Source organism: Bufo gargarizans, chromosome 9, assembly GCF_014858855.1.
Source record: "Bufo gargarizans isolate SCDJY-AF-19 chromosome 9, ASM1485885v1, whole genome shotgun sequence".
NCBI classification, from domain to species: domain Eukaryota; kingdom Metazoa; phylum Chordata; class Amphibia; order Anura; family Bufonidae; genus Bufo; species Bufo gargarizans.
In genome coordinates, this window is record NC_058088.1 from 144078034 (window position 1) to 144103540 (window position 25507).

The 25507-nt window shown below is 46.6% G+C and overlaps 1 protein-coding gene across 4 annotated transcripts in view; it reads right to left on the bottom strand.

Moving 5' to 3' along the window:
• LOC122946423 (gamma-aminobutyric acid receptor subunit alpha-3-like) overlaps nucleotides 1-25507 on the bottom strand; it is a 489200-nt gene that overhangs the window by 165399 nt on the left and 298294 nt on the right. For all 4 annotated transcript variants that reach the window (XM_044306046.1, XM_044306045.1, XM_044306044.1 and 1 more), the window contains one exon: nucleotides 16832-17052. In XM_044306046.1, coding sequence (XP_044161981.1) covers nucleotides 16832-17052 — 221 coding nt within the window. The remainder of the gene's footprint in view (nucleotides 1-16831; nucleotides 17053-25507) is intronic.

Genomic DNA, 25507 nt, shown 5'->3' on the forward strand with positions numbered 1-25507 from the left:
ATTTTATGTACTGGCACACATGGAGGCACTATGGAGGGGGAGGAGCACTATGGGGGCCCTATTTTAAATACTGACACACATGGGGCACTATGGAGAGGGGAGTACTATTGGGGCCCTATTTTATATACTGGCACACATGGGGGCACTATGGAGGGGGAGGAGCACTATGGGGGCCCTATCTTAGTTACTGGCACACATGGGGGGCACTATGGAGAAGGGGGGAAATAAGCACTATGGGGGCATCTTCTGGGGCTCTATATTATATATTGGCAGACATGGGGGGCACTATGGAGAGGGTGTAGCACTATGGGGGGCTTATCTTATATGCTAGCAGAAATGGGCACTATGGAGAAGGGGGAGCACTATGGGGGCATTTACTGGTGACCCTATCTTATATACTGGCACACATTATGGGGGCATTTTATACTGACACATTGTCAGGCACCAAGGTGACAAGGGGAGGTACACGATATAGGAGAATTTTATAATGGCACAAATTATAGGGCACTATGGGGACCTTGGCTCTACTGGGGGCACTAAGAGGGTTTTTTGAGAACACAGTAGGGGGATTGGCACACATTATGAGGGTACTATGGGGACATTGACTCTACAGGGGACACTAAGAGGAGGTATTTTTTATAGGGTTGAGCGAACCCGAACTGTAAAGTTCAGGTTTATACCAAACTTTAGGATTTTTGGACTCCAAACCCGAACATTTAAGTAAAAGTTCGGGTTCGGGTTTGTTGTTCGGAGATTTCTTGGTGCTTTTTGAAAGGCTGCCGAGCAGCCTATCAACAAGCGTTTATCTGTGTGACCTTAGAAGCCATCACAGCCATGCCTACTAATGGCATGGCTGTGATTGGCCAGTGCAGCATGTGACCCAGCCTCTATATAAGCTGGAGTAACGTAGCGCTGCACGTCACTCTGCTGTGCTTAGTGTAGTGAGAGATAATAGGGCAGAATCTGTGATCAGAACTCCAATTGAACTCCAATTGAGCGATCTACATAGATTTAGTTGTGTGGGTGCAGTGCACAACCTTTTTACCCTGCCCTGAGCCCAGTGACAGAAAAAAATAACTTTTATCCATCTGTTAGTTAGGTGGGCTGTGGTGGCAGCCATTTAATGCAAGCTCAGTGCACCATCATGTGACAATGAAATCCAAGCTTGAAATACCGCACTAATAATCTGGTTTAAAAAAAAAAACACCTATTTTTGGCAATATCCAACATCTGGTGCATTTGCAGGATTAGTCAGTGTGCAATTTATCCTAAAAAAACAGCCATAATTTTCTGGATTTTTTAAAACACTCTTTTTGTGCAAAATACACTATTTTACAGCCCTAGCTGCATCTGCACGTGTGAAATTCAAGGGTTATATAGTTCCCTGCCGTGGCAGTTCTTCAGACAATGTGCTGATGACAAGACACGAGTGGTTTGCACGCTGTGCAATCAGAGCCTGAAGCAAGGCATAAACGTGAAGCACAACCTGAATGACAAAGCATTTAAGTGCAAAGCACGAGCTGCAGTGGAGTAGACACCTCAAAAACCAAGAAAGGTCTCTGGCTTCTCCTGCTTCCTCTTCTGCTGCAGTCTCGGCCTCTTCATCCACCTCTGGAGTGACAGTGCCACCTGACACCCCGCAAACAGAGGATCTGCCAGCAACACTACCACCTGGGTCACCAAGCATCTCCACAATGTCCCACAGAAGCATTCAGCTCTCCATCTCCCAAGCACTGGAGAGGAAGAGGAAGTACCCCCTTACCCACCCCCGATCCCTGGCCCTGAATGCCAGCATTTCTAAATGACTGGGCTTGGAAATGCTGTCATTCTGTCTGGTGGAGATGGAGAGTTTTAAAAGCTTTATGGTGGTGGCTGTCCCACAGTACGTCGTGCCCAGCCGGGGCGAGCCATCCCTTCCCTGCACAACCAAGTGGGGGACAAAATCAGGTGTGCATTGCACAACGCCATCTGTGGCAAGGTGCACCTCACTACGGATACGTGGAGCAGTCAGCGCGGTAAGGGACGTTATATCTCCATAACAGCACACTGGGCAAATGCAGTGGCGGCTGGGCCTGAGGCGGATAGCAGTTTGGTGCATATCCTTCCACCACGAGGATTGCAGGGCGCTTCAGTTTGCCTCCTGTTGCTTCAGCGTAACACCTTCACCACCAACTTCAGCACAGCCAGGGGTAAACAACAGCAGGCAGTTTAAAACGTATCTGTTTGGGGGACAAACCCCACACCACGCAGGAGCTGTGGACAGGCCTTGAACAACAGACCTATGAGTGGTTGGTGCCAGTGATCCTCAAGCCTGGCCTAGTAGTGTGCGATAATGGGCGATGTCTAGTAGCAGCTCTGGGACTACCTGGTTTGAAGCACATCCCTTGCCTGGCGCATGTGCTGAATTTGGTGGTGCAGAGATTACCCCTATATGTCAGAGCTGCTGCATAAAGTGCGGGCCGTCTGTACGCGCTTTCGTTCTAACCCTGCTGCTGTTCGCCTCATATGCTATGTGCCCACAGACTGTGCGAGCAGCAGCAGGCAATACTGGAGTTTCAACTGCAGCACGCACGGGTGAGTCGCTCTGCGGAACAGCACCACTTCATTACAAATGACTGGGCCTCCATGGGAGACTTGTGTTCCTTGTTGCGCTGTGTCGAGTACTCCACCAACATGGCCAGTGCAGATAACGCCGTTTCCCAGCATTACTATCCCACTTCTATGCCTCCTTGAAAAAACGCTGCTGGCGATGATGGAAGAGGATGTGGCAAAGGAGGAGGAAGAGCGATCATTTTGTAGGGTTTCGGGCCAGTCATTCACAAGTGGCTCCGAGGGTGGGTTCCTGCACCAACAAACCCCAGGTACACAATTGTCCAGCCAGGGCACAGTTCTGGAGGATGACGAGGTGGAGGATTAGGAGGAGGGGATTGAGGAGGAGGAACCTTGTTCACAGCAGAGTGGCACCCAGACCAGCTCATGGCCATCACTGTTGCGTGGCTAGGGGAAAACAGAGGACACAGACGATACACCTTCCACAGAGGACAGCTTTTCATTGCCTCTGGGAAGCCTGGCACACGAGCGATTTCATGCTGCAGTGTCTCCACAACGACCGCCGAGTTGCCCGCATTCTAACTTGTGCTTATTACTGGGTGGCCATGCTGCTGGACCCCTGTTATAAGGACAACATACTACCCTTAATTCCCTCACTGGAGCGTGATCGTAAGATGCGCGAGTACAAGCGCACGCTGGTAGGCGCGCTGCTGCTGGCATTCCCACCTTACAGCGGGGGAACAGTAGAAGCACAAGGCGAAGGAAAATGAAGAGGTCGCCAACGCAGCTGGCAGGGTTAGCATGGCCGAAATGTGGAAAAGCTTTGTCATCACGCCACAACAACCAGCACCACCAGCTGATATTGAACGTCTTAGCAGGATACAGCATTTCACCAACATGGTTGAGAAGTATGTGTGCACATGCCTGCATGTACTGAATGATGGGTCTGCCCCCTTCAACTTCTAGGTCTCCAAATTGGGCACATGGCCTGAGCTTGCCCTTTACACCTTGGAGGTGCTGGCCTGCCCTGCAGCCAGTGTATTTTCTGAACATGTGTTTAGCATGACTGGAGGAGGTTATCACAGGTTATATTTCCCAATGTTTTGGGGTATACCCAAATTGAAATAAATAAAAATCAATTTAAAACCAAAAAACTGTGTAGGCTACCTCCTCCTTCCCCACCACCTCGTCCACCTACACCGCCACATCCACCACATCCACCACCTCCTCAACCTCCTACTCCATATGGACCTCATCCTCCTAGATCAAGATTATTATTATTTTTTTAATGTATTTTATGTTACTTAAAGTCATTTCCCAATCCACTTTTATTTGCCGAGCACTTGCCATGCTCTTAACCACATTATGCTGGCATTTAGAACCCTCTAGCCATTTCCATGACATTTTTAGAGCCATTTTAGTGCTCAAAAGTTCGGGTCCCCATTGGCTTCAATGCGGTTCGGGGTCAAGTTCGGGTCAAGTTCGGGTCCCGAACTCAAACATTTTTGTGAAGTTCGGCCGAACCCGAACATCCAAGTGTCCGCTCAACTCAAATGTTTAATACTGCCACACAACAGGGCACTTTAATGTACTGGTGCACAATATAAGGGGGCATTTTTCTACTGTTACACATTATAAAGAGAATTATTACTACTGGGGGCATTATGGTGGGCTTTATTACAGTTGAGGGACTATGAGGAACTTGAATACTAGTATGAGCACTATAGGAGCATTATTACTTCTGGGACACAGTGGGGTCATTATTACTGTTGGGGTACTATTACTAGAGATGTCGCGAACTTAAAATTTTCCGTTCGCAAACGGCGAACGCGAATGTTCGCGAACGGGCGAACCGGGTAGACTTCAATAGTCAGGCAAATTTTAAAACCCACAGGGACTCTTTCTGGCCACAATAGTGATGGAAAAGTTGTTTCAAGGGGACAAACACCTGCACTGTGGCATGCCGGAGGGGAATCCAGGTCAAAACTCCCATGGAAAATTGCGTAGTTGACACAGAGTCGGGTTTTAATACATAAAGGGCATAAATCACTTAACATTCCTAAATTGTTTGGAAAAACGTGCTTTAAAACATCAGTTATGATGTTGTATCGATCAGGTAGTGTAAGGGTTGCGCCCGCTTCACAATGACAGACCAAACTATGACAGACCAAACTCCCCGTTTAACGCACCGCAAACTAACCGCAAACAGTCCATTTGCACAACCATAAACTCCCCATTTGCACAAGGTTGGATAGCAAGCTAGCCATGTCCCGTTCCTTATCCTGTCTGACGTCATTGAAGGTCTCTTCCTCCACCCAGCCACGTACAACATCAAGGGTCCCTGAAAGGTGACAACAAGCTCCCTGGGATGCCTGCTGTGGTTGGTCTTCCACTTCCTCAAAGCCACCTTCCTCCTCTGACTCCTCTTCTTCAGACTCCTCTCTCTGCGTTGCCGCAGGTCCAGCAATCGACGACGACAAGGCTGCTTCTGGTGGTGATGGTGACCACAACTCTTCCTCTTCATTCTCATCTACGGCCTGATCCAGCACTCTTAGCAGGGCACGCTCCAGAAAAAAACGCATATGGGATGAGGTCGATCATGTTGCCTTGGTTTGACTGACCAGGTTTGTCACCTCCGCAAAAGGACGCATGAGCCTACAGCCATTGTGCATGAGCGTTCAGTAACGCGGCCAGTGCTACCCTATATGAGTGGTGTGTTAAGTAGTACTATTCTTATCAGTTTAATCCCTGTTACGTCCCCTATCAGGGGACGTGTATCGAATAGATTTTAGACAACCGCAAAGAGTTGTCAATAGTTGACACACTCATGACATAAATTGTATTCCTCTATGCGTCAATCTTGGTGTAGTGATGACTGTGCTCGTTCGCATGTTTGGGAGATTGCAGGTGATGGGGGTTTTTCAGAGCCTATGGTCATGCTGAGGTAGTTCAGTTAATTGATCCAGAAAACAATGATTCTGCAGTGTGGGCCCATTGTTGGCCTAGTAGGCTTTAATGATCACCTTAGATGATCACAAAAAAAAATAATGTTTTTTCTATGCAAAATTATCCAGCCGATCGCTTTTGGTCTGTTCACAATGAAGTAACAACCTTATCATCTAGGGTGTGCCAACATTGCCATTGCCAACACATTCATAGAGGTGATCGCTTTATTGTGATACGCAAGCCCCTTCACCACAACAAGGTAACGATCACGAAGGGGAATTCACACATGTGCCTTTTTCTGTTTTGTTTTTGCAGCCACAGTGCAGCACCAGAGGCCAGATAAATTAGGCATGTACACATGCCTGAAAAAATAGGTGTTGCTGCAGCCGCTGCTGTAGCAGTGGCCGGAAAAAATTATGTTTTCCAGGCAGAAAGTGCATTTAAACATTACGGCTTGAACCTGTAATGACCGACGTCACGCACAGGGAGGAAAACAGGGAAAGCCCTGCCCAAGGGAGAGGGAAAGGTGGTGACCCCTAACTCACCTTGCGGCTGGCACCTGACTGCCCTGACGTCCCTAGACGGGTTCCTCACCCGTGCGGCGATCACGTGCCTAAACCCTGGCTTTCCCTGAAATGAGCCCTAGATAGTGAACGGGCCGGTGGGATCGCTAGTCCGCACCACTGCCGTCAGAGGGAAACACCAGGGAGAGGACAGACAAATACAGACAAACACATACACCCAGGTGGGCGACCACAGCAGTCCACAAAGGTCCAACAGGGATCCGGAGGGTAGCGTTCTGAATCAACAATCCGAGAACGCAGCAACACAGCTCCAGTGGGTCAGAATAGATGTCCAGGCAGGAAGCTCTATCTCTGGCAACCAGAGAAGTGTGAGAGAGGAATATAAGGAGGTTTGGGAGTGCTGGACAAGGAACAGCTGAGGAGAAGGAGCTACGGATCCCTGAGTGAGCCAAAAGGGTTTGCAAAGCAAACCCAGAAAGCTACCATAAGGAAAACAGCCCTATCTTAAATAGAGCGTGCAGCCAACCGCTGCGACTTCCTGACCCCGGGTATAACGGAGTCAGGCGTGGTTCTCGATACCCTCGTGACAGTACCACCCTCTCTACGAGGGGCCTCCGGACACTCAGGACCAGGTCTCTCAGGATGAGAGGCATGAAAAACCCGAACTAACCTGTCGGCGTTTACCTCAGATGCAGGAACCCACATTCTTTCCTCGGGACGGTAACCTCTCCAATGCACCAGATATTGAAGAGAGCGGTGGACCCGACGAGAATTAACAATTTTGGATATCTGAAATTCTAGATTACCATCCACGACAACAGGAGGGGGTGGCAGCGGTGATGGTTCTAGAGGTGGAACATATTTTTTGAGTAACGACTTATGAAAAACATTATGAATTTTAAAAGTCTGAGGTAACTCCAGGCGAAAAGCCACGGGGTTGATGATGGTTACAATTTTGTAAGGGCCAATAAACCTAGGACCCAGTTTCCAAGAGGGAACCTTCAATTTAATATTCCTAGTAGACAACCACACATAGTCATTCACTCCTAGGTCCGGACCTGGCGACCGTCTCTTATCAGCCATGCATTTGTATTTACCTCCCATATTTTTCAAGTTAGCTTGCACCTTCTGCCATACCGATGAAAGAGATGACGAAAAACGTTCCTCTTCGGGAACCCCAGAAGACCCCCCCTCTTTGAAAGTACAGAATTGGGGATGAAAACCATATGCACCAAGAAATGGTGACTTGCCAGTGGATTCCTGACGACGATTATTTATGGCAAACTCAGCTAACGGTAAATATGATGACCACAACTCTTGGTTTTCAGACACAAAACATCTTAGATATGTCTCAAGGTTTTGGTTGGTACGCTCAGTCTGTCCATTCGACTGAGGATGGAAAGCTGATGAAAACGACAAGTGTACCCCCAAACGGGAACAAAAAGCTTTCCAAAATTTAGAAATAAACTGGGTACCCCGATCCGAAACAACATCGGAAGGGACCCCGTGAAGCTTCACGATTTCACTGATGAATACCTGAGCAAGTCTTAGCATTAGGTAGTGCGGGTAACGCAATGAAGTGTACCATTTTGCTAAACCTGTCCACTACTACCAAAATAACAGTTTTACCCGCAGACAAAGGTAAGTCAGTGATAAAATCCATTGACAGATGTGTCCACGGTCTATTGGGAATGACGAGTGGTAATAGAGACCCTGCAGGACGTGTATGTGAAACTTTTGCACGCGCACAGGTAGAACAAGAAGACACAAAATCCAATACATCCTGACGCAACCTTGGCCACCAAAAACGACGAGACAATAACTCCAAGGTTGCTTTACTACCCGGGTGCCCAGCAAGTGCCGAATTATGATGTTCCTTTAATAATTCGAAACGTAGGTTCAACGGTACAAACAATTTCTCTGAGGGGCAAGAGACCGGGGCGTCCCCCTGGGCCTCTAACACCTTCCCCTCCAGAACAGAGTGTACAGCAGAGACAACCACACCTCTTTGTAGAATGGGCACCAGATCACTCACATTACCCCCTCCAGGGAAACAACGAGATAGTGCATCAGCCTTGGTGTTCTTTGCCCCAGGACGATAGGTAATCACAAAGTTAAACCTGGTAAAAAAAATAGCGACCACCTAGCCTGTCTAGGGGTGAGACGCTTAGCTGATTCGAGGTACAGGAGATTTTTGCGGTCCGTAATCACAGTGACGGGGTGGACTGCCCCCTCTAAGAAGTGACGCCACTCCTCAAACGCAAGTTTAATAGCTAATAGTTCCCTATTGCCAATATCGTAGTTCTTTTCTGCTGCTGAGTTTTTTTGAAAAGAAAGCACAAGGACGTCATTTGCCAGGAGACGGACCCTGAGACAGTACAGCCCCCACTCCCACCTCTGACGCATCGACTTCAACAATAAAAGGCTGAGAGACATCAGGTTGGACTAGTACAGGTGCTGAGGTAAACCTCTCTTTTAGAGAGGAAAAAGCAACTTTAGCGGCGTCAGACCATTTAGAAAAATCAGTCCCCTTCCTAGTCATGTCAGTAAGCGGTTTTACAATAAGTGAATAATTTTTAATGAATTTCCTATAGAAATTCGCGAAGCCCAAGAACCGTTGTAGTGCTTTGAGGTTCTCAGGAAGATCCCAATCTAAAATTGCCTGGACCTTCCTAGGATCCATACGGAAACCTGAAGCAGATAAAAAATAACCCAGGAATTGTATCTCCTGAACGGCGAAAACACATTTTTCAATCTTAGCATATAATTCATTCGTCCGTAGGACCTGCAGTACTTGTCTGACATGCACCTCATGTGTTTTCAGATCAGACGAATAAATTAAAATATCATCTAGGTATATTACCACAAACCTGCCGATTAGATGACTAAAAATGTCATTAACGAAATGTTGAAAGACGGCAGGAGCATTGGTCAGACCGAAAGGCATAACTAGATTTTCATAATGCCCCTCAGGGGTGTTAAACGCTGTCTTCCACTCATCCCCCTCCTTAATACGAATCAGATTGTAGGCCCCCCTAAGATCAAGTTTGGAGAACCACCTAGCACCCGCAATCTGATTAAACAGGTCAGGAATGAGAGGAAGAGGGTATGGGTCTCGGATGGTTATCCGATTTAATTCGCGAAAATCTAAGCAAGGACGCAGGCCCCCATCTTTCTTTTTAACGAAGAAAAACCCTGCAGCCACGGGTGAAGAAGAGGGTCTGATGTGTCCCTTAGCCAAGCTCTCGGAGATATAATCTTTCATGGCTTGTCTCTCTGGACCCGAAAGATTATATAACCTGGTCTTGGGTAATTTTGCGCCGGGAATAAGGTTAACCGGGCAATCATAAGGACGATGAGGTGGTAACTTCTGACAACCCTTTTCAGAAAAAACATCCTCAAAATCCGAAATAAATGTAGGTAGGGTAGTTATGGAGGCGACCAAGCAATTGCTATTTAAGCAATGTTCTCTGCACTGCTCACTCCACTCCAATATCTCCCTGGCCTGCCAATCCACTACTGGATTGTGCGCTACCAACCAGGGAAGGCCCAGCACTACCGGAGTGGGAAGCCCCTCCAGAACATAACCTGAAAGCATCTCGTTATGGTGGTCCCCTACCCGAAGGTGTAAATTATGAACAATATGGGTGAGGTTTCTCTGAGACAGGGGAGCAGAATCAATAGCGAATATGGGAATGGGTCTCTGTAACGTACAGAGAGACAAACCCAAAGTGCGGGCAAAATGGGCATCTATCAAATTTACCCCTGCTCCACTGTCTAGAAAGAAAGAAATACTCTCCGTCTTATCACCAAAAATAATAACCGCTGGCAACACAAATTGCGATGTACGTATGGAGGAGACGTATACCCCCCGGCTGACATCCTCCACACAGCCTGGGGTTAGTAGTTTTTCCGACGGTCTTTTGTTTCTGAGGAAAGAAGGACAGACATTAATGAAATGACTCCTCTCCCCACAAAAAAAACAAACCCCACGCCTACGGCGAGCCTCAGGAGGGCGGACCTGACGAGTAGTTCCTCCTAGCTGCCTAGGCTCGTCTAAGTCCGTACAGACTAACTGCTGCTTGGGAGGGGTTACCAATTTCTCCGGTTCTTTCAACCTGTCCCTAAGGCCTATACGGTTTCTATACGGATAGAAAGGGACATAACCGCATCAAGGGAAAAGGGGGTCTCATATAATGCAAGCGCATCCTTAACCCTTTCGGATAACCCAGAGCAGAACTGACTCCTGAGAGCCGGGTCGTTCCATTGGGTATCCGTAGCCCACCTACGGAATTCAGAGAAATACTCCTCTACCGGCCGCTCTCCTTGTAAGAGTCTCCGTAATCTTGATTCAGCCAGTGCTACACGGTCAGGGTCGTCATATATGAGACCCAAGGCCGCGAAAAACTCATCCACTGACCGAAGAGCCTGGGAATCAGTAGGTAAAGAGAACGCCCAGGACTGCGGGTCCCCCTGCAGCAGGGAAATAACAACCCCCACCCGCTGTTCTTCATTACCGGAGGAGTAAGGGCGCAGCTTAAAATATAATTTACAGGCCTCACGGAATGTCAAAAACTTGTCCCTTCCCCCAGAAAATCTGTCAGGGAGAGGAACCTTGGGTTCCGCAACAACCTGGTTACCAGTAGCAACCGCTGGGCTTGCGGTCAGTTGTAATTGCTGCTGTTACTGGAGGACCGACGCCTTCAATCCTACCACCTCCAAAGACAGGCCATGAAATTGTTTGGACAGAGCAGCAAATTGATCCATACTGGATTCTAAGTAGGTAAAAAAAATAAAAATTAAATTTTATTTTTTACATTTTTTTTTTTTTTTTTTTTTTTACCTACACAAAATAAGGGCCAGAGATAATGTAATGACCGACGTCACGCACAGGGAGGAAAACAGGGAAAGCCCTGCCCAAGGGAGAGGGAAAGGTGGTGACCCCTAACTCACCTTGCGGCTGGCACCTGACTGCCCTGATGTCCCTAGACGGGTTCCTCACCCGTGCGGCGATCACGTGCCGAAACCCTGGCTTTCCCTGAAATGAGCCCTAGATAGTGAACGGGCCGGTGGGATCGCTAGTCCGCTTCACTGCACTAAGAGGGAAACACCAGGGAGAGGACAGACAAATACAGACAAACACATACACCCAGGTGGGCGACCACAGCAGTCCACAAAGGTCCAACAGGGATCCGGAGGGTAGCGTTCTGAATCAACAATCCGAGAACGCAGGAACACAGCTCCAGTGGGTCAGAATAGATGTCCAGGCAGGAAGCTCTATCTCTGGCAACCAGAGAAGTGTGAGAGAGGAATATAAGGAGGTTTGGGAGTGCTGGACAAGGAACAGCTGAGGAGAAGGAGCTACGGATCCCTGAGTGAGCCAAAAGGGTTTGCAAAGCAAACCCAGAAAGCTACCATAAGGAAAACAGCCCTATCTTAAATAGAGCGTGCAGCCAACCGCTGCGACTTCCTGACCCCGGGTATAACGGAGTCAGGCGTGGTTCTCGATACCCTCGTGACAGAACCCTAGTTGGTGGCGGAGAAGTCACGCACCTCATCCGGCATGCAGAGATAAAATACAGCAGCGTGTGGACCATTTTTAGCCCAAGGCATCTCATCTGATCAGGCCTTTTTTAGTCAAACGTATCGCCCACTGTCAGTCCCTTTGGGATCCATCCCTCATTCATCTTAATAATGGTGAGGTAATTTAGACATTTTTGTCTTAGGAGACTTCTCTTCTCAGGAGGTGCTGCACTGAAGGTCCTTTCTGACAGGACACTTGAAGCGGGGCAGGCCAGAAGTTCTATTGCAAATTGGGATAGATCAGGCCACAGGTCAAGCCTGCACACCCAGTGGTCAAGGGGTTCATCGCTCCTCAGAGTGTCGATATCTGCAGTTAAGGCGAGGTAGTCTGCTACCTGTCGGTCGAGTCATTCTCTGAGGGTGGACCACGAAGACTGTGGCGATGCGTAGGACTTAAAAAGCTCTGCATGTCCTCCATCAACAACACGTCTGTAAAGCGTCCTGTCCTTGCCGGTGTGGTCGTGGTAGGAGGAGGATTACTTTTACCACTTCCGCTGTTAGATTCCCGTTGTGCTGTGACATTACCCTTATTTTCTGAGTAAAGCATGCTTTTTAATTTATTTTGGAACTGCTGCATCTTTTCCGACTTCCAGTAATTCGGTAACATTTCAGGCACTACCTGCTTATACCATGGGTCTAGTAGCGTGGCCACCCAGTACAGGTCGTTCTCCTCAGCCTTTTTATACAAGTGTCCCTCAACAGACATGACAGCATGAAAGACCCCATTTGCACAAGGTGTGATGCCGAGCTCCTCATGTCCCTTTCCTCGTCCTCACTGATCTCACTGAAGGTCTGTTCTTCCCCCCAGCCACGTACAACACCACGGGTACCAGATAGGTGACAACGAGCACCCTGGGATGCCTGCTGTGGTTGGTCTTCCTCCTCCTCAAAGCCACATTCCTTCTCTGACTCCTCTTACTCAAACTCCTCTTCCAGCGTTGCCGCAGGTCCAGCAAGCCATGCTGGACCGGCTGTTTCTGGTGGTGATGGTGACCACAACTCTTCCTCTTCACACTCATCTACGGCCTGATCCAGCACTCTTCGCAGGACACGCTCCAGGAAGAAAACAAATTGGATGATGTCGCTGATGGTGCCTTCGGTGTGACTGACTAGGTTTGTCACCTCCTCAAAAGGACGCATGAGCCTACAGGCATTGCGCATGAGCGTCCAGTTAAGTGGCAAAAAAATACCCAGCTCTGCAGAGTCATACAAATATTTGTTGACGGCTTTTTCTTGTTGGAGCAGGCAGTCGAACATTAGGAGTGTTGAATTCCAACGTGTCGGGCTGTCGCAAATCAAGTGCCTCACTGGCATGTTGTTTCGCCGCTGAATATCTGAAAAGTGCGCCATAGCCGTGTAGGTACGCCTGAAATGGCCACACACCTTCCTGGCCTGCTTGAGGACGTCCTATAAGCCTGGATACTTATGCACAAAGCGTTGTACGATCAGATTCAACACATGTGCCATGCACGGCACATGTGTCAACTTGTCCAAATTGAATGCCGCCAACAAATTGCTTCCGTTGTCACACACCACTTTGCCGATCTCCAGTTGGTGCGGGTTCAGCCACTGATCCACCTGTGCATTCAGGGCAGACAGGAGTGCTGGTCCGGTGGGACTCTCTGCTTTCAGGCAAGTCAACCCCAAGACGGCGTGGAATAGGATCCAGGATGTGGAATAGCTCCTGGGAAGCTGGGGGGGGGTGCAGTTGATATGGAACAAGACGTAGCAGCAGAAGAGGACTCAGCCGAGGAGGTTAGCGAAGAGGATGGAGTAGGAGGAGTAGAGGAGGTAGCAGCAGGCCTGCCTGCAAGTCGTGGCGGTGTCACCAACTCCTCTGCAGAGCCACGCATTCCATGCTTGGCAGCCGTCAGCAGGTTTACCCAATATCCCTCCCCTGACCGTGCTTTGCAGACCAGGTATCAGTGGTCAGATGGACCCTTGCCCCAACACTGTGTGCCAGACATGCCATGACTTACTTTTCCACAATAGAATGCAGGTTGGGGATAGCCTTTTGTGGAAAAAAAATTCGGCCGGGTACCTTCCACTGCGGTGTCCCAATAGCTACAAATTTTTTGAAGGCCTCAGACTCCACCAGCTTGTATGGTAAAAGCTGGCGGGCTAAGAGTTCCGTCAAGCCAGCTGTCAGACGCCGGGCAAGGGGGTGACTCTGTGACATTGGCTTCTTACGCTCAAACATTTCCTTGACAGACACCTGACTGTGGGCAGATGAGCAGGAATTGCTCAAGGCGAGAGGCGGATCGGTGGGTGGTTGAGAGGGGGCAAGAAGGACAGCAGTGGTTGACATGGCTGAAGATGCTGGACCAGGAGGAGGATGGTGGCTTCGAGTTTGTGTGCTGCTTGTACTCGTCATCATCTGTTGATCCCATAGGCGTTTGTGATGTAAGAACATGTGCCTTCACAAAGCAGTTGTACCTAGGTGGGTGTTGGACTTCCCACGACTCAGTTTCTTTTGGCACAGGTTGCAAATGGCATCGCTGTTATCAGAGGCAGACACACACAAAAATGCCACACTGTTGAGCTTTGCAATGACGGCATTCTGGTGGTGGCAACAGCATGCGTTGATTGGCGTGCTGTCTGGCTGACCCCGGGTGCCGATACATGCTGTCTGACTGTGCCACTAGCTCCTTGCGACGACCTACCCTGCTTCCTACTCGTCTCCTCTGCCTCTCTGTGTCCCCATCTGAACTTCCCCCCTGTTCTTATTCTCTTTGAGCGGACACCCACGTGACATCCACGGACACATCGTCATCATCAACCGCTTCACTTGTATCTGACAACTCAGCAAAGGAAGCAGCAGCGGGTACAACATCATCATCATCACACCGTATGTCCATGTGTGTAATGCTGCCTGACTGAGACATATCCCTGTTATCTACATCCTCTTGCAATAATGGTTGCGCATCACTAATTTCTTCCAACTGATGTGTAAATAACTCTTCTGACAGATCAAGTGAAGCAGCTGGGGTGCTAGTGTTGGTGGTGGCGGCAGGCGGGAGAGTGGTAACTTGAGAGGTGCCCGAAGCTGATCTGGAGGAGGAAGGATGGTGCATCAAGGTTCCGAGTGGAAGCTGTAGAAGATTGGGCGTCCTGTGTTAGCCAGTCAACTATGTCCTCAGAATTTTTCGAGTTCAGGGTACGTGGCCTCTGAACACTGGGCATTATTTTAGGGCCAAAGGAAATCACAGCACCACGACCACGACGGCCCCTGCGGGGTGGCCTGCCTCTGCCTGTCATTTTTTTTCTGATTAGTTGTACTATGCGTGCAAGCTACTGTGACACCAGATATGAGTGGTGGCACTGGGCACTGGCAGTAGTGGGCACAGTACACGCTGTGGCCTGACACACACGCTTGCAGGTGACTGCAATTATATTACAGTGAATTATTTTATTTTTTTTAAATGCAAGCTATTTTGACACCAGATATGAGTGCTGGCAATGGACACACTGTGGCCCTGACACACATGCCGGCAGGCAACTGCAATTAGATTACTGAGAAAAGAAAAAAAAAAACAGACTGATGTACTCGCCCTAAAAAGGGCTTTTTGGGGTGCTGTCAGGACGCTGTCAGGATTAGTCTTTCAGGACTGGAGTGGACACTGAATACACAGGCCTAGCTATCAATTTCCCTATTAAATCAGCAGCAGCTGCACTGTCCCTGCTCTCACTAACACTGCAGCTTCCGACTGAATCTAAGATGGATGCTGTCCTTGCTTTTTGATAGGAGGTGGGAGGGAGGGTATGCTGCTGATTGGCTGGAATGTTTCTGCTGACTGAGAGGTACAGGGTCAAAGTTTGCTCAATGATGACGTATAGGGGGCGGACCGAACATCGATGTTCCCCGGCGAATAGTTTGGGACATCTCTAACTATTGCTACTACGTGTTGTCTGGTAAATAATTATTTCTATTGGTGGGATTTTTGGGAGCACTGTTACTTTGGTGGGTACCGTGGCACAGTATCAGCTTAGCACAATTATTTTCGGGGAAAATTATGTTTACACTATTAGTGTCATGGACACTGTTACCTGGGCGCAGTTATTTTTTAGGACACTATGTACTAATAATTATTGAATGGGAACTATTTATGTGTAACTTGTATATGGAGCACAGTGGGCACAGTATTAGAGGGGTGTTGATTAGGTGGGAGGATGATGGAAAACTAGGAAACTAAGATGTCTGTCAAACCCTGCAGAGAGAAGAGATGGCTGGAAGAAATCATCATGGCGGTGTCGTCTGAAACGAGAAGATGAGGACAGAGAACATCTACATCAAAGAAGACGTCCCTGGATGTTAGAGGTATGTGGACCTGTATTAGGCTACCTTCACATCTGTGTTAGTGATTCTGGCAGGCTCTTCCAGCAGAGAACAGCCTGGCGGAATGCTCCAGCACTGCTGAATGCAAACAGAATGTCCGCCGGACACGTGAGAAGGTCTGGCAGACGTTCTTATCTACCTCTTGTATGATGTTCTTTGTTTTGGTTTCACTTTCTCATCTCCTTTCCTTCTGCCAGGTGCCACTTATTCAGACTAATCCTTTTCCTCTATATTCCCTCCCATACTGCCTCACTTTGCGGTTTATATTGCTTCCTGGATGAAGTGGCCATTGCTGGAGGCTGTGTCTGCTGTTTGTTCAGATAAGTCCTTTACTTTATTGTGTTTCCTTGCTGGCTTGATTCTAGGTGACCCTGACTCCGTCCGTATTAAGTGCAGGGAGCCGGTGGTCGTGTCCCCTCACTATTATAGGGTTTTCAGGTGTCATACAGACTTAGGTAAGTGGGCATGCAATCGTCTACCATAAGGACCTTTGCATGGGCATAGCAGTCAGGGAGAGCTCTTAAGGTTTTATAGGGCTCCCCTATATGCTCCTTAGTTTGGGATCAAGCCAGTCACTCGTTTATTTATAAGTTCCAGCTTTCTGCTAACTTCATCTGTGACAGTATGTTTTGTATTGCTATAAGTAATGTTAGGACGTAATAGGTTATGTTGAGAATTTGGCTTGAGGGGGGTGGGGGTGGGCAGGCACATTCTTTGCACAAGGGCCCTCTGCTTTCTGTGTCCGCCTCTGCCCAGCACCATGTGCTATACATGTTCAAGGTGTGTTTGTTAATATTAAACATTGACTATGAATAATGGAAGATTATGAATTGAAAACCATGATGCAAACAGACCAGCAGCTCTGGAGTACAGCATGTACAAAACAAATCACCTCATGGTATAAAGTAGGGTCCCATTGTACGTAAGTCTCAGTAGCTTGTTAGGTGTGGTCATGTTGTGTGCCACAGATTTCTTTCCATTGTGAAAGAAGGTGTCTGGAGTCCAAATCTTGCTTGCCAATAGATTATTCAGCGGCAGAGTTTTTATTGGTCCATCAAATTTCAATCTCTCATCCAGCCAACTCTGTCTAAAGAACACATCTATCGTATATTCCTATAAAAAAAAAAAAATAAATTAAAAATAATATCTATCTATCTATATATATATATATATATATATATATATTATGACATGCAGGTAAACAGAATACAGTTGAAACTCAAAAATTGGAATATCGTGCAAAAGTCCATTTATTTCAGTAATACAAATTAAAAGTAATTGCATTAATGCAGCTTAAAATTAGAATTTTGTTAAAAGGTTCAATATTGTAGGCTCAAAGTGTCACACTCTAGTCAGCTAATTAATCCATAGCCCATGAGAAAAGGGTACCTTAAAATTGTGACTTTGGGGTTTCATAAGCTATAAGCTATAATCATCCAATTTCTAACAAATAAAGGCTTGAAATATATTGCTTTGCATGTAATGAGTCTATCTCATACTATAGTTTCATCTTTTAAGTTACATTACTGAAATAAATGAACTTTCCACGATATTTTAATTTTTACAAGTTTTACCTGTAGAATGAATCTGAAGGTTTTTTTTCTTCAATTGTGTAACAATACGTATACAGATGCATCTCAATAAATTAGAATATCATTGAAAAGTTATTTTATTTCAGTAACTCAATTCAAAAAGTGAAACACATACAGTATATTATATAGAATCATTATATAATGTACAGAGTTATGCATTTCAAGCGTTTATTTCTTTAAATGTTGATCATTATGGCTTACAGCTAACGGGAAAAAACACCAGAACAAGTTATAGATAGTATACTTTCCTAATAATTAATGTCTCAAAAGCCTGACTAGAACGTTAAAATAATAAAAATATATTTTTTTTATTAGGTACTCAAATATAAAAGGATAATGGGGTGTGAACCCACTTAATTCTTACACACAGGCACTAGAGAGGCATATATAAGACTAAGGCTACTTTCACACTAGCGTTCGGCTGTCCGCTCGTGAGCTCCGTTTGAAGGGGCTCACGAGCGGACCCGAACGCTTCCGTCCAGCCCTGATGCATTCTGAATGGATGCGGATCCGCTCAGACTGCATCAGTCTGGCGGCGTTCAGCCTCCGCTCCGCTCGCCTCCGCACGGACAGGCGGACAGCTGAACGCTGCTTGCAGCGTTCGGGTGTCCGCCTGGCCGTGCGGAGGCGTGCGGATCCGTCCAGACTTACAATGTAAGTCAATGGGGACGGATCCGTTTGAAGATGCCACAATATGGCTCAATCTTCAAGCGGATCCGTCCCCCATTGACTTTACATTGAAAGTCTGGACGGATCCGTCCGAGGCTATTTTCACACTTAGCTTTTATATGCCAATATAATGCAGACGGATCCGTTCTGAACGGAGCCTCCGTCTGCATTATTATGATCGGATCCGTTCTGAACGGATCCGATCGAACGCTAGTGTGAAAGTAGCCTAAGGCGGTGAAACTCTCATCTAGAGCCACCATCAGTCACAGCAATGGTCATACCACTGTGCCAGTAGTAAACTGCCAAACAGCAGAATATATGCCTACAATTAACAGCTGGTCAACACATGTGGCTCTCATAGCCTAATGTTATCCAGCCTGGTAATTAGTGATGGACGAACATCGGCCGGGACGGTTCGCGATTGCTATTAAATGTTCGCAAAATGCAAGCAGGTCCCATTCACTTTAATGGCAGGCGAACCTGAAAGAACTTCAGCTCATATTTGCAGCCACCAAATAATTACAAGAAGTGCACAAATCGTCCCACAACATGGACAGTGACATACCAGAGGGGGATAAATGGCAAAAATTCCCACAAAAAAACGACGAGACAATAGCTCCAAGGTTGCTTTACTACCCGGGTGCCCAGCAAGTGCCGAATTATGATGTTCCTTTAATAATTCGAGACGCAGGTTTAACGGTACAAACAATTTCTCTGAGGGGCAAGAGACCGGGGCGTCCGCCTGGGCCTCTAACACCTTCCCCTCCAGAACAGAGTGTACAGCAGAGACAACCACTCCTCTTTGTAAAATGGGTACCGGATCACTAACATTACCCCCTCCAGGGAAACTACGAGATAATGCGTCTGCCTTGGTATTTTTTGCCCCAGGACGGTAGGTGATGACAAAGTTAAACCTGGTAAAAAATAGTGACCACCTAGCTTGTCTAGGGGTGAGACGCTTAACCAATTCGAGGTACAGAAGGTTTTTGTGATCTGTAATGACCGTGATGGGGTGGATTGCTCCCTCTAAGAAGTGACGCCATTCTTCAAACGCTAGTTTAATCGTTAATAGTTCCCTATTTCCAATATCATAGTTTTTCTCAGCTGTAGATAAACTTTTGGAAAAGAAAGTGCAAGGACGCCATTTGCCAGGAGACGGACCCTGAGACAGTACAGCCCCCACTCCCACCTCTGACGCATCTACTTCAACAATAAAAGGCTGGGAGACATCGGGTTGAATTAGAACAGGTGCCGAAGTAAATCTCTCTTTTAGAGAGGAAAATGCAATTTTAGCGGCGTCAGACCATTTAGAAAAATCAGTCCCCTTCTTAGTCATGTCAGTAAGGGGTTTGACGATCACTGAATAATTGAACTTTCTATAGAAATTTGCGAAACCCAAAAAACTTTGTAGAGCTTTAAGGTTCTCAGGAAGATCCCAATCTAAAATTGCCTGGACCTTCCTAGGATCCATACGGAAACCTGAAGCAGATAATAGATATCCTAGGAACTGTATTTCCTGAACAGCGAAGACACACTTTTCAATTTTCGCATATAATTTATTCGTTCGTAGGACCTGCAGTACCTGTCTGAGATGTACTTCATGTGTTTTCAGATCAGCCGAATAAATTAAGATATCATCTACGTATATCACCACAAACCTGCCGATAAGATGACTAAAAATATAATTAACGAAATGTTGGAAGACAGCAGGAGCATTGGTCAGACCGAAAGGCATGACTAAATTTTCATAATGCCCCTCAGGGGTGTTAAAAGCTGTCTTCCACTCATCCCCTTCCTTGATACAAATCAGATTGTAGGCCCCCCTAACATCAAGTTTGGAGAACCACCTAGCACCCGCAATCTAATTAAAAAGGTCAGGAATGAGAGGAAGAGGGTATGGGTCTCGGATGGTTATCCGGTTTAGCTCGCGGAAATCTAGGCAAGGACGCAGGCCCCCATCTTTCTTTTTAACGAAGAAAAACCCTGCAGCCACGGGTGAAGAAGAGGGTCTGATGTGTCCCTTAGCCAGACTCTCTGAGATATAATCTTTCATGGCTTGTCTCTCGGGACCCGAAAGATTATATAACCTGGTCTTGGGTAATTTTGCACCGGGAATCAGGTTAACTGGGCAATCATAAGGAAGGTGAGGTGGTAACTTCTGACAACCCTTTTCAGAAAAAACGTCCTCAAAGTCCGAAATAAATGTATGTAGGGTAGCTATGGAGGCGACTAAGCAATTGCTATTTAAGCAATTTTCTCTGCAATGCTCACTCCACTCCAATATCTCCCTGGCCTGCCAATCCACCACAGGATTGTGCGCTACCAACCAGGGAAGACCCAATACCACAGGAGAGGGAAGGCCCTCCAGAAAGTAACATGAAAGACACTCATTATGATGGTCCCCTACCCAAAGGTGTAAGTTATGGACAATGTGAGTGAGGTTTCTCTGAGACAGAGGAGCAGAATCAATAGCGAATATGGGAATAGGTCTCTGCAGTGTACAGAGAGACAAACCCATAGTGCGGGCAAAATGGGCATCAATCAAATTTACCCCTGCTCCACTGTCTAAAAAGAAAGAAATAGTCTCCGTCTTAACACCAAAAACAATAACCGCTGGCAAATTGAGATGTTCGTATGGAGGAAACGTATACCCCCCGGCTGACATCCTCCGCACAGCCTGGGGTTAGTGGTTCTGACGGTCTTTTGTTTTTGAGAAAGGAAGGACAGACATTAATTAAATTACCCCTTTCCCCACAGAAAAAACAAGCCCACGCCTCTGGCGAGCCTCAGGAGGATGGACCTGAGGAGTAGTTCCTCCTAGCTGCATTGGCTCGTCTAGGTCAGTACAGACTAACTGCAGCTTGGGTGAGGTTATTAATTGCTCAGTAATTTTCAATCTCTCCCTAAGACGTCTATCTATTCTGATAGAGAGGGACATAACAGCATCAAGGGAAAGGGGAGTCTCATATAGCGCAAGCGCATCCTTAACCCTTTCGGATAACCCAGAGCAGAACTGACTCTTGAGAGCTGGGTCGTTCCACTGAGTATCTGTAGCCCACCTACGGAACTCTGAGCAAAATTCCTCTGCTGGCCGATCTCCCTGTAGGAGTCTCCGTAACTTCGACTTAGCCAGGGCGACTCGGTCAGGGTCATCATATATGAGACCCAAGGCCCCAAAAAATTTGTCCACTGACCGGAGAGCCTGGGAACCAGGGGGTAAAGAGAACGCCCAGGATTGCGGGTCCCCCTGAAGCAGGGAAATAACAATCCCCACCCGCTGTTCTTCATTACCAGAGGAGTAAGGGCGCAGCTTAAAATATAATTTACAGGCCTCACGGAACGTCACAAACTTGTCCCTTCCCCCAGAAAATCTGTCAGGAAGAACAACCTTGGGTTCTGCAACAACCTGGTTACCCATAGCAACCGCTGGGCTTGCGGTCTGCTGCATTTGCTGCTGTTGCTGGAGGACCGACGATTTCAATCCTGCCACCTCCAAAGACAGGCCTTGAAGTTGTTTTGCCAAAGCAGCAATAGGATCCATACTGGATTCTAAATAGAGAGAGAAAATAAGGGCCAGATATAATATCACGACCGGCGTGCCTATCACATACGTGACACAAAGGGAGGGAAAAGGGAAGGCTCTGTCCAAGGGAGAGGGAAAGGTGGTGACCCCTATCTCACCTTGAGGCTGGCACCTGACTGCCCTGACGTCCCTAGACGGGTTCCTCACCCGCACGCCGATCGCGTGCCTAAAACCCTGGCTTTCCCTAAGATGAGCCCTAGATAGTGAATAGGGCGGTGGGAACACTAGTCCGCACCACTAACTCTAAAGGAAAACACCAAGGGGAGGACAGACAATACAGACAACATATAATCCCAGGTGGGCGACAACAGAAGACAACAAAAAGCCCAACACTCTGGAACAACAACCAGGATTCACAGCTCCAGTGGGTCAGTATAGAAGTCCAGGCAGGAAGGTCTATATCTGGCAACCAGAGAAGTGAGAGAGGAGAATATAAGGAGATTGGGAGTGACAGACAAGAAACAGCTGAGGAGGAGAAGCTACGGATCCCTGAGTGAGACAAAAAGGATAGTAAGGCAAACACAGAAAACTATCATTAAGAAACAGCGTGATCTTTAGACATAGAGCGCCCAGCCACCCTCTGCGACTTCCTGACCCCGGGTATAACGGAGTCAGACGTGGCTCTTGACACCCTCGTGACATGTACTGGCTGTCTTTCTGGAGATGGATTGGGATCTGTTCTATAGGTGTCACAGAGAATCCGACTGCATTACCCTCGTGCTGTTCCATTGCGTGCCTGGAGACGCTATGTTTCATAAATTTATTTTAGATATTTGACCTATGCTTATTAAATCTGTTGCGTAGGCTTTACATGGTGCGGCCTAACATATTGTAGATGACATGGACATTCTAGCAGGTATATTATGTGGTTGGAGTTGCAGGTTAGGTGTTCTGAAATCTGAAAGGATTCCCCAGTTGAGCGGCTTTGGAAGGATGACCTCTGGTAGATGCTAGTGCAGCATAAATATCTACGGTGACCACATTTGTAGCTGCTTTGGGGGGTCCTAGTGTCCTGATCATGGGTGGGATAAGTAATAGATCTTAGTTTACTGGGCGCCAGAATATTTTTTTGTGTTTTTGCTCTTCTGTATGTGAAGCGGGGATTCGCCTGAATGATTTGGCTCAAAATGGGGTCTCTTTTTAGGATGTGCCAGTGTTTCTCCATAGCTGCTTTGATGGCCTTATGGTTCTGATTGTATGTTGTTATAAAATTGTACCCATAGGGACTGATTTCGGTGTTTCCCTTCTCTTTTTTTGTTGCTGGGGCCAGACATTCTGATTGTGTAAGATCAGCTGCTTTTTGTCTTGCACCCATAATGATGTTTCTTGGGTATCCTTTTTGTTTGAACCTAGATGTTAAGGTATCGCATTATAGTGTAAAGTCCGTATCTAATGTACAGTTTCGATGGAGGCGCTTGTATTGGCTAAAAGGAACGTTGGCTTTCCATTTCCTGTAATGTGAGCTCCGGAAATCGAAATAAGCTATTGCTGTCTACCTTTTTGAAAAATGTACGTGTCCTGATTTCTTTGTTTTGTAAAAAAATCTCTAGATCCCAAAAATCTATTTTTTCCGGATCATGCATTCCTGTGAGTGATATGCCCCAGTTGTTTGTATTGAGGTGGGAAATGAAATTTTTTATTGTTGTCTGGTCGCCATCCCAAATGAAAATTAGATCATCAATGTATCTTTTAAAAAAGATGATATTATCTGTCCAGAATTTAGTTTGGAAAATGAGGGTCTCTTCAAAAGCTCCCATGAACAAGTTAGCATGACTCGGCGCGAAACGCGTCCCCATCGCGGTCCCCCTTGTCTGTCTATCGATTTTGTCTTGAAATGTGAAAACATTGTGTTTTAAGATGAATTCCATCCCTTTAATGATAAATGATCTCTGTTGTATAGGCATCTCTTGATCATTGTTCAAAAAAGTGGATGCACACTTCAGTCCCAAGTCATGGGATATGTTGGTGTAGAGTGCTGACACAACTAGAGTGAGCAGAAGGTAACTCTCTTTCCATTTGATATTTTTTTGTAGTGTGATCAAGGATGTGGAGTCTTTCAGATGAGACTTCAAATTTAGAACATATTTTTGGAGGTGGATATCAATGTAATGGGAAAGATTCCTAGTAAGGGAGGTGACACTGGAGATGATGGGTCTCCCAGGGGGATTTTTTAGGACTTTTTTACGGATTTTGGGGAGGTGGTAGAAGGTGGCGAGTGTTGCGTCTTTCACAAGAATATATTCTTTCTCCTTTTTGTTTAAGATGGTTTCTGCTGATTTGATTAGTTTCCCAAAATCTTCCCTATCCTGTGTTGAAGGGTCCTGTTGAATGGGTAGATAATAGTTTTTTTCAGATAGTATATTTAGGGCTTCTTTGATGTATTCCTCTCTGTTTTGGATCACAACTCCACCTCCTTTGTCTGCATTTTTAATTATAATATTTGTGTTTGACTGTAGACTTTTGAGGGCCGCTATTTCAAAGGGTTTAAGATTGTGTTGTCTCGGATGAGGAAATTAAGTGGTCTCTTTATTAATTTGTCTAAATTCATTGGAGACCAGGGAATAGAATGTGTCTAAGAAGTTGCCCTGATGATGGATTGGATAAAAATTAGAGGGTGGTTTTAAACCTGAAGGGATAGCTCTAGGGTCTTCTTTCTCAGATGGAGAAATGGCAGTGGATCCTATGGATAGCATTTTTGCAGAGTTTTCTGTTATTTTAAAATGTCGTTTTAGGGTGAGTTTTTTAATATACCGGTTGAGGTCTAAAAATAGATAAAATTCATTGATTTTACTACTGGGACAGAAAGATAGGCCTTTGGATAGTATGGGAATTTCTGCTTTTTTCAGAGTGTATGAGGATAGGTTATATATATCACATGATTTTTCTATATCTTCCAGTGGTTGTTCTCCAACTAAATTTATGTTTTTCTTTTAATGTTGCCTGCTCTGCATCCTCTTCTAGTTTTTTTTGTTTGGCGGGTATTCGGCCTAGTGGGTGAAAAAATGAGTAATGGTAGTTGTTTTGGGGCTCTTAAGAATGGGATAAGCTACCGTGGGGTGAATAAGAGGAGGGAGAGCTATAAACGAAAGAGAGGTGGAGGGACCTGCTACAGAATGGTCTGTGGTCAAATTGGGGTTGATGGGGCTAGTTGGGGGAGGCATGGGGTGGGTATTGGAAGAACAGTTGGGTGGGTCTGGAGTGGATATTACACAGTCTAGATAGGAAGTATTCGTGGGAGGTGTACAGATATGGACAGTAAGGAGTGAATCAGCTTCAACATCTGAGGAATTGGAGGGAGTGGAAAGCCTGGGGGAAGTTGGCATTGAGGGGTGGGAGTGGGTGTAAAAATTAGTGGGTGGTAGATTGAGTGGTCCACATGTCGCTCTGACGTTTTCAGGAAAAACAATGGATGGAGAGAGGATGGGTGTTTTGTTTTTGAAGGAAAAGAATGAGTCAGATTTTCTTGGGCTATGTGATGGAGTGAAAAACTCTGAATTTGGTGTATCTGGATAGGAAATTGGGGTAGAACCTTTCATGTTGGTCTCATTGTTTATGGGGTCTATGATTTTTCTGATGTGGTGGGTCTTGTTTTGAACTGTGTGTTCTGTCCCACTGATGGATGGCAGGGGTCTTGTGGCTGCTGATGTCCTTTGTGGGGGTCTGGGTTGGGTCCGTTTGTTCTGGTGGTGGGTGGGCTTGTTTCTATTGAAGTAGAGGTTCCGTG